Below are 10,648 nucleotides of genomic sequence, written 5' to 3'. Positions count from 1 at the left end.
ACGTGCAGCTATCTACCGCTAGTTTTGCGAAATAACGGTCCGTTGACAGCAGTAGGGGATATCTTGTTTTTTGCAATATACGTAATTTTATGAATTATCGACGCATTTGTTGTTCTGTAACATAATAAAATTGGTAAGTGTTGACTCATTACTATTACGTTGATATGTGTCATGATTCTTTAAATACTGAATATGTTAAAACATCGTGTGTTAATGTGTTGTGTTTTACTGTAGGAATAAGGTTACTTACAATTAGGGATGATTGTATTTGTTTAGGTGGGTTTTCCGACGGAGCGCCCTGTACTCCCTTGCCATGCAATGGAGGGGCGTGTCGTTGACCCATACGAACAACAACTGTATGCAGTGTTTGAGAGCTGTGATGAAGGACAGAAGGGGAGCTTGGATAGAGATGGTCTTGAGCAACTTTGTGAACAGCTCCAACTGGAAGAGCAAAGTGTGGAGTTGATAGAATGTTTATTGGGGAGTACGAAGACTTCGAAGAGGGTTACCTTCCCCGAGTTTCGAGATGGCCTTCTTACATTGCTGGGAGAAGGTCAGAGGACAAGGGACTCAGGAGGCAGGGGTTCACCTGGTAAGCAACAATACATGTTTGTTTGGTTTTCGTGGGTATACATTCTTTTCCCTCTTGAACTTGTTAAACTCTGTATAAGTTACTTGGTACAAGTTTTAAGCTGAACACTTCATATGTTTAACTCGTTATTAGTTATAAATTTACCTTTCAAATCCTAAATTTGAATGAGCATACTAATCTCAAACAATACTGTACTTGAAGAATATCTTGTATGGCATTTTTATTTCATACGAGTGCATTCAATCACGAGTACTAGAAGACTCGCTTATCCTGACCACTGATATTTAAATGTATGCACATACACATAGGTACTGAACAAGTGGCTGCACAGTTTGGGTCACACAGCTATCAGCAGCTTACATTCGAGAGGTAGTGGGTTCGAACCCCACGGTCGGCAGCCCTGAAAATGGTTTTCTGTAGTTTCCCGTTTTCACACAAGGCAAATGCTGGGGCTGTACCTTAATTAAGGCCACTGATGCTTCCTTCCCATCCCCTATCCCATCGTCGCCATAACGCCTATCTGAGTTGGTGCGACGAAAAGCCAATTGAAAAAACAACCACACAACACACAGTTGATTGAAGTCTAACTCCGCATGCTTTAAACAGACCAGTGGTGGTAAATTAATATGCACAAAAATATAAATGAAGGTTGCTGAAACGAGACCAGTATTTTGACATATCAGGTAAATTATAGTTTTGATGACTGCAGTACCCAGTATTCATCATGACTTTGAAATGGCACTCACCGTCCAAAAGTTTTACTGTTGGGACCACCATTAATTGTCCTGTTTGATACTGGATATATCAAAGTTTTGAAACAGTGTGTTAATAGAAGTGAGATATACTTACATTTTTCTTCTCCTTTATTTAATGATTTGTACTGTACACTTTCTGTTAGTAATAATGTTATTGGTTTTACGTCCCACTAACTTTGATGGTTTTTGGAGTAAACTTTCTGTCTTAGTACTAATTGAAAATAATTATTTGGAAAACAACATTTTCCATGATTCCTGAAGACATCATCACCTATTTCTTCATCGGTGCTTTGGACAGCTGCTTAGGGCATTTCTGCATGCTAGAAGAGACCTTTGTAGGTATTCTAAATTACCGTTGAGGGTGGTAGCTCTACCAAGCAAGTGGCTGTGCAGTTTGGGTCACGTAGCTATCAACTTGCATTTGTGAGACAGTGGGTTCGAACCCCACTGTTGGCAGCTCTAAGGAGTATTTTCCGTAGTTTCCCATTTTTCTATCAGATGAATGCTGGGGTTGTACCTTGATTATGGCCATGGATGCTTCCTTTTCACTCCTTGTTCCTATCCCATCGTTGCCATAAGACTTATCCGGGTTGGTGCGACGTAAAGCAGGTTGCAAAAGAAAAGAAAGAAAAAATGGTAGCTCTCTTGTAATAATATCCTAAAATAATAATCGTATGGCCTCGGCTGCCTTTTGCAGGCATTTTGATTTGACGTCATTTGGCTGCCTGCTTATCAATTATGACTTTCCATTTTACTCTAGGCCGACTAGATGGCAGAGTAAACCAAATCTCTCGTGGTAGATTATGCCTGAATTTTAATGAATTGTGTCGGATCAACACGAAACGTGTCACCAGAGATCTTTTAGCCTACATGCTAACATCATTGAAAATGGTGTGTCAGAATGGACTTTTGTTTCCACCCTTCAAAAATCCGACTATCACTGCCGGGTTTGAACCCACTGTCTTGGGATCCAGAGGCCAAAACTCTACCACTGATATACAGAGGCAGCTGTATAGCCTAATGCAATGAAAATGCAAATATTTCTGTACATGTGTAGCATCAAAATACATAGACTATAGCAAATAGACACCAAAGCCCATGCCAAGCTTGTGTTGCACGCAAGCCTACAGTAATTAACAAAGTCATAATCAGGTGATTATTTTTTATTTATGTATCGTGTGACTTTTAGTGCCGGGAGTGGCCGAAGACATGTTGGGTTCGCCTGATGGAGGTCTATTTGACACCAATGGGTGACCGACGAGTCTGGATGTGGAATGATAATGAGGTAGGGAGAGGGTGAAACCCAGTGTCAGCACATAGCCTACTCCTGTTGAAAAAACCAAGGGGTCTACTTAAGGCTCAACGTTACTATCCGATGGACGAATCACCATCTGCAGCGTTGTATACGGTGCCCTTTTTTTCCATATGAACACTGTGGAAAGTTTTGTAATTGAATCCAGACTTTTGGCATGCAATCTAGTGATTGAAATTGTATACCACTTCCTCTCCTACCTTGCCAGCCAACATTCTGATAGTGGAATTTTTTTTTCACCAATCAGACTCTAATCGGCTACCATTGCGTCAGACCATAGAGACTTGACACCTTAACTATCATGGCCACCAGACAGGCTGCGTTGATCATGATGATTTTTGTTTTGGGAGGCCAAACATTGAGGTCATTGGCTGCAGATCGTAATCTGTTGGTCTCTGTGAAGTATGGTGTATGTCTACTCCTTTGTACCGTTTCCTGATAATGGTGCCAGGGATGAGGTGGTATGAAGTTATATGGCATGTTTTATGGCTGGATGCCTTCAAAACGTCAAGCTGATTTGGGGAGCTAGTGAAGATAAAATGAATGATGGTGAATGAAATTTGATAAGGAGGTGGAGGGAATCGATTGTGGTCTATGAATAGGTACTATTCTGGCATTGGCCTGAAATAAAAAATGGGAAACCGCAGAAAACCATTCTCAGAACAGCCATTGGTGGAGTTTGAACTCACTCTTCTTCCGAATGCGGAGCTTGGCTCCATAGTCATAATATATTAACATGCATGGCCACTCCGCTAAGTACGGTATTATGAAGTGTGGTACTAGATTGAAATGAAATGACAAGATTATGAATAACCAAAGGAGTTGCCCATGTAGCTGTAAGCTTGAATTCGGAAGGTGTAGCTTTGAACCCCCCCAGCAGTTCGAGATATGTGCCTATTAGCTTACATTCGGCGGATAGTGGGTCTGAGACCCATTGTTGGCATACCTAAAGTTGGTTTTCCATTTTCTTACCAGGCAAACGCTGGGATTGTGTGTTAATTAAAGGCCCAGTTGCTTACTTCCCAGTCCTAACCCTGCCCTATCCCATTATCATTTGAGCCAGAGCAACATAAAATAAATAACAAAATTAATCAAACTTGCTTTAAACCATTACTGGTGGCAAGTTTCATTTTCAGTGTTATTCCTTATTCACACTAGACAAATGCCTTATCATCATCATCAACTAGCAGAAGAATAAAGATAAAAGTTACATTCCAAGCAACATGCACGTGCTTCAGTAGGCATATAAAAGTGGATTCCATTGCACCAAAGCCACAAACACAATTAATTACGTAGGCAGATCATTGTTCGAGGCAGCAAAATAACTTCTTGCAACTAAAGTTATCCCCACAGAAATGTATAGGTTACAAATATTATAGAACTACATTAAAAACCGAGACCTCAAGCTCCTGAAAAAAAAAAAAAAAAAGAAAGCTATATTACAGATAAGATATCTACGGGTGTCAAAAATTACTCCCTCTAGGCTGGTGTGCAAATTTGTCTTAATACACATCTGCATACAAAATATCACACTACCAACCAGCATCGAAACATGTAATACTGAATACATCCCTTCATGTAGGCCGGGGTTGGCATCTGGAAGGGCATCCAGCCATAAAACTAGGCTTAATCCATATAAGGCTGACCCCAGATAATTGGGAAAAGGCCAGGAAAGAAAAAGAAGTAAGGGTTAAGCCTGTGTTGCTGTCACCTCGCCCGCTATCCATATTAAATCTGGTAATGTTTCTACAATCCACTATCTTTCCTGGCCTTTTCCTAGTTATCTGGTCGGCTTAGACCTTTCCTATCCTTTCGTCGCTGTAAGACCTGTTTGTGTTAGTGTAACGTAAAGCTAATAGGAAAAAAAAGAAACATTAGGATACTTGAGAAAAATTAAATTGTTAATGTTTGAAAGTACTGTACTTTTTGACTGCTTTTTGCATGTAAGCCCACCGGGCTGAATGGCTCAGATGGTTAAGGCGCTGGCCTTCTGACCCCAACTTGGCAGGTTCGATCCTGGCTCAGTCCGGTGGTGTTTGAAGGTGCTCAAATACGTCAGCCTCGTGTCGGTAGATATACTGGCACGTAAAAGAACTCCTGCGAGACTAAATTCCGGCACCTCGGCGTCTCCGAAAACCGTAAAAGAGTAGTTAGTGGGACGTAAAACAAATAACATTATTATTATTGCATGTAAGCCCTTCAGTTAATTAAATGTGAACATTATGGTTCTTCCTTGAGAATAGCTTTATTTGAAGAATTCTGCAAAATTTCAAGTGAACCATTAACTTAAATTATAAAATTTGAGCCAAAGAATAAGTTTAGCTTGATTCTTTGTTTATCCATTGTCCAAGAAAGTAAATAGTGAAACTCAAACACCGTGTGAAGTACAGATCAGTATTATGCAAATATGCAATACTTGCTATGCTGACGGGAAGATGAACCTGTAAAAGCAAAATGTTAATGAAGGGCAGAAAGGAAAAGAAAATGAAGAGTATAGAGTAAGAATTGCTACCTAAGAGAAGTTAATAACGTTATTTACTAGACGGTGAGTATCGCCATCTGTATCTCTGATATCTAACATTGAGTTAAAATTGAAATAATTGATAAATAGGTTGAATCTATTTATCAATTATTTCAATTTTAACTGTAATATTCTTCAGTACGGAACAATGAAATTTTTAACTTTAAATCTAACATTGACTCATTCATTTCAGACATCTCTTAATTGACTAAGACCATTAAATGGTTGAAATACTGGAGTGAAGGGACATAAACAGTACCAGATGTAGTTCCCAATATTTTGGAGTTGCTAACTTATTTCAGCTCTTTCTGAAATGTTGAATGATGGTTGGTGAGTTTTCTTTTCACCACCATTTTGCAAGAGACATCATCTTCTAGAACTTGAACTTATCAATTAGCATAACATGCCCATTTGCAATAATTGCAATTTGCAATAATTTTCTATGGTTTTTAATAAAAGCATGGTTTATGTTTGTGGGTTACTGTAGTCACGTCCTAGTTCGTGAACCATGGGCAACGGCTGAGTGGCCTAGTAAGTGGTCCTGAGAGTCGGGATACCAGTTACTATGGAATGGGAGTGGGCATCTCGGACATATTCTGAGTCCTGGCCCTCCTTGTGCTCAGGCGGCTAGGACTATATAATCCACCGGTGGTCCATAACCCGTTAGAGGCGAGATCCTCACTTGGACTATGTGTAAGTAGGGTAGCATCCTGCATCATGAATCTACCGAGCTCAGAACAGTTTAAGCAAGCCTCGGAACTATGGGAGTAACGGAGTCCCACTCCCATTTGACAGGCGAGGGACTCCTTGGAAACAACTTGGCGAACGAAATGGAATTCGATGGGGAGCTATCAATATTAATGGGGCTTATTTAAGAAAGAAGGTAGAACTGGCTGTGTCAGCAAAGAGGATGAATCTGGATGTGCAGGAGTAAGTGATATTCGGGTAAGGGGAGATAACGAGGAAGATATAGGAGATTATAAAGTGTACTTGACGGGTGTTAGAAAGGGAAGGGCAGAGTCTGGGGTAGGGCTCTTTATCAGGAATACCATTGCACGGAACATAGTTTCTGTTAGGCACGTAAATGAGCGAATGATGTGGGTAGATTTGTCAGTTGGAGGAATTAGGACTAGAATTGTGTCCGTGTATTCACCATGTGAGGGTGCGAATGAGGATGAAGTTGACAAGTTTTATGAAGCATTGAGTGACATCGTGGTTCGGGGTCAACAGCAAGGATAGAATAGTGCTAATGGGCGATTTCAATGCGAAAGTTGGGAATAGAACTGAAGGATACGAAAGGGTGATTGGTAAATGTGAGGAAGATATGGAAGTTAATGGGAATGGGAAGCGTTTGTTGGACTACTGTGCTAGTATGGGTTTAGCTGTTACGAATACATTCTTCAAGCATAAGGCTATTCACCGCTACACATGGGAGGCTAGGGGTACCAGATCCATAATAGACTATATCTTAACAGACTTTGAATTCAGGAAATCTGTTAGGAATGTACGAGTTTTCCGCGGACTTTTTCGATGATACAGACCACCACCTGATCTGTAGTGAACTAAGTATATCTAGGCCTAGGGTAGAGAAAGTGAAATCTGTCTGCAAACGAATAAGGGTAGAAAATCTCCAGGACAAGCAAATTAGACGGAAGTACATGGATATGATTAGTGAGAAGTTTCGAACAGTAGACAGTAAGCAGGTTCAGGATATAGAAAGTGAATGGGTGGCATACAGGGATGCTGTAGTAGAAACAGCAAGGGAATGCCTAGGAACAACTGTGTGTAAAGATGGGAAAAGGCGAACATCTTGGTGGAATGATGAAGTGAGAGCAGCTTGTAAACGTAAAAAGAAGGCTAATCAAAAATGGCTCCAAACAAGGGCCGAGGCAGACAGGGAGTTGTACGTAGATGAAAGAAACAGAGCGAAACAAATAGTTGTTAAATCCAAAAAGAAGTCCTGGGAAGATTTTGGTAACAACTTGGAAAGGCTAGGTCAAGCAGCAGGGAAACCTTTCTGGACAGGAATAAAGAATCTTAGGAAGGGAGGGAAAAAGGAAATGAACATTGTTTTGAGTAATTCAGGTGAACTCATAATAGATCCCAGGGAATCACTGGAGAGGTGGAGGGAATATTTTGAACATCTTCTCAATGTAAAAGGAAATCATCCTGGTGGTGTTGTGAACAGCCAAGCAAATGGGGAGGAGGAAAATGATTTTGGTGAAATTATGCTTGAGGAAATGGAAAGGATGGTAAATAAACTCCATTGTCATAAGGCAGCAGGAATAGATGAAATTCGACCTGAAATGGTGAAGTATAGTGGGAAGGCAGGGATGAAATGGCTTCATAGAGTAGTAAAATTAGCGTGGAGTGCTGGTAAGGTACCTTCAGATTGGGCAAAAGCAGTAATTGCACCTATCTATAAGCAAGGGAACAGGAAGGATTGCAACAACTATCGAGGTATCTCACTGATTAGTATACCAGGCAAAGTATTCACTGGCATCCTGGAAGGGAGGGTGCGATCAGTGGTTGAGAGGAAGCTGGATGAAAACCAGTGTGGTTTCAGACCACAGAGAGGCTGTCAGGATCAGATTTTCAGTATGCGCCAGGTAATTGAAAAATGCTACGAGAGGAATAGGCAGTTGTGTTTGTTTTGTAGATCTAGAGAAAGCTTATGACAGGGTACCGAGGGAAAAGATGTTCGCCATACTGGGGGACTATGGAATTAAAGGCAGGTTATTAAAAGCAATTGAAGGCATTTATGTCAACAATTGGGCCTCAGTGAGAATTGATGGTAGAATGAGTTCGTGGTTCAGGGTACTTACAGGGGTTAGACAAGGCTGTAATCTTTGACCTTTGCTGTTCATAGTTTACATTGATCATCTGCTGAAAGGTATAAAATGATAAAATGGCAAGGAGGGATTCAATTAGGTGGAAATGTAATAAGCAGTCTGGCCTATGCTGACGATTTGGTCCTAATGGCAGATTGTGCCGAAAGCCTACAGTCTAATATCTGGGAACTAGAAAATAGGTGCAATGAGTATGGTATGAAAATTAGCCTCTTGAAGACTAAATTGATGTCAGTAGGTAAGAAATCCAACAGAATCGAATGTCAGATGGGTGATACAAAGCTAGAACAGGTCGATAATTTCAAGTATTTAGGTTGTGTGTTCTCCCAGGATGGTAATATAGTAAGTGAGATTGAATCAAGGTGTCGTAAAGCTAATGCAGTGAGCTCGCAGCTGCGATCAACAGTATTCTGTAAGAAGGAAGTGAGCTCCCAGACAAAACTATCTTTACATGGGTCTGTTTTCAGACCAACTTTGCTTTACGGGAGCGAAAGCTGGGTGGACTTAGGATATCTTATTCATAAGTTAGAAGTAACAGACATGAAAGTAGCAAGAACGATTGCTGGTACAAACAGGTGGGAACAATGGCAGGAGGGTGCTCGGAATGAGGAGATAAAGGCTAATGTAGGAATGAACTCGATGGATGAAGCTGTACGCATGAACCGGCTTCGGTGGTGGGGTCATGTGAGGCGAATGGAGGAGGATAGGTTACCTAGGAGAATAATGGACTCTGCTATGGAGGGTAAGAGAAGTAGAGGTAGACCAAGACGACGATGGTTAGACTCGGTTTCTAACGATTTAAAGATAAGAGGTATAAAACTAAATGTGGCCACAACAGTAGTTGCAAATCGAGGATTGGGGCGACGTTTAGTAAATTCACAGAGGCTTGCAGACTGAACGCTGAAAGGCATAACAGTCTATAATGATGATGTATGTATGTATGTATGTTTAATAAAAGCCAGTAAAGCCTCTTCCTTGTTTGTTCTTGTAGCCGTGGTAGTGAAAGGAATGGTGAGAGAGCTGAGTAACGGATTGAGTAAACTACACATTGATCATTGATAAAGTGGCCACCGACCAAGTTGGCCGTGCGGTTAGGACCGCACAGCTGTGAGCTCGCATCCGGGAGATAGTTCGAATCCCACTGTCGGCAGCCCTGAAGATGGTTTTCCGTGGTTTCCCATTTTCACACCAGGCAAATGCTGGGGCTGTACATTAATTAAGGCCACGGCCACTTCCTTCCCATTCCCAGGCCTTTTCTGTCCCATCGTCGCCATAAGACCTATCTGTGCCGGTGCTATGTGAAACAAATAGCAAAAAATAAAATAATAAAATAAAGTGGCTCTTTTGCTCAGTTCTCAAACCTTTATTATTATCTGTATCATCTGCACACAGTTTATTGTTCAGTCATGAAGTCATACATGTAAATCATAACTGAGCATATAGGGATCCAAATCATAGTCATACACATGGTAGATTTTGTTGACACAACGAGATGCCTTGCGTGGTGCTTTATATGATTGTTAATCATTTGATCCTAAGTCATGGAAACTACTGTTTTACATGGAACCCAGTTAAAGCACATGTATTTCCAGTTTGAAGATCATTCTTATATTGCTAGAGGTTCAAACTAATCTTTGTGAGTTGTAAAAAAAGAAACTGTAAACTCTTCATCCAGAGAATAATCATAGCGCATGGAGTGCTCATAAAATATTATTCTTGGGAAAAATTTAGATGTTAGATGTTGACAATTTCGTCCTCTGTAATTGCGGACTTGGACATGATATGTAACAGATTGTACAGTACAATACACACTGAATATTTTTTCACGGTAGTACTATAACAAGGTTGTGTAACGATCTGAAACAGTGTGAAACATTTGATAGTAATAACAGTTGTCAACAGGCAGAGCAGTTTTTATTCTGGAGACATGAAAGAACCAGTTTCAACTACTTCTCCATTAATACTGAAAGTTCCATATGCAGATGTACGAGGGTAGCCCAGAAACTAATGCACCCCATTTTTTTTTCTTCAGCAGTTATTTACTTAACACAATGAAACTTATACACAAGAAAGAATGATGTTTCTTCTACACTCCCTATTTTGCCACATAATCTCCTTCCCGTTCTATGGCCTTTGACAAGCGAGACACAAGGGCATGTATGCCCTGTCGGTACCACTTTTTGTTGTGTTCACGAAGCCATTTCTTCACTGTGAGGATCACCTCTTCATCATCCTCAAAATGTCTCCCACGAATGGCATTCTTCAATGGCCCAAACAAGTGAAAGTCTGAGGGAGCTACGTCAGAGCTATAGGGTGGATGGGGTACACTGTCCAACCCTGTTTCGTGACGTGTTCTGACGTCCTCAAACTTTTGTGAGGGTGTGCTTTATCGTGTAGAAACAAACCATCACGTGGGTTGTTGTGATGTCCAAGTAGCTGAAAGTGCTTCTTGAGTTTGTTTAATGTGTTCACATATGCCTCAGAATTAATGGTGGTGCCTCTCGGCATCACATCAGTGAGTATGATACCATCACATTCCCAAAACACAGTGATCATTAGCTTACCAGCGGAAGCAGTCGCTTTGAATTTTTTCTTCTGTGGAGACTCAGGATGGAGTCA

General features: G+C 40.8%; 1 protein-coding gene across 1 annotated transcript in view; it reads left to right on the top strand.

Moving 5' to 3' along the window:
- The first annotated feature begins 28 nt into the window (after positions 1-28).
- The window catches only part of LOC136880912 (ninein homolog), a 280,629-nt gene continuing 270,009 nt past the window's right edge, over positions 29-10,648 (top strand). The window contains exons 1-2 of the mRNA XM_068229173.1: positions 29-133; positions 277-592. Coding sequence (XP_068085274.1) covers positions 319-592 — 274 coding nt within the window. The 5' untranslated portion in view covers positions 29-133; positions 277-318. The remainder of the gene's footprint in view (positions 134-276; positions 593-10,648) is intronic.

This window comes from Anabrus simplex, chromosome 9 (assembly GCF_040414725.1).
Source record: "Anabrus simplex isolate iqAnaSimp1 chromosome 9, ASM4041472v1, whole genome shotgun sequence".
NCBI classification, from domain to species: domain Eukaryota; kingdom Metazoa; phylum Arthropoda; class Insecta; order Orthoptera; family Tettigoniidae; genus Anabrus; species Anabrus simplex.
This window is presented reverse-complemented; position numbering and strand designations above follow the sequence as displayed.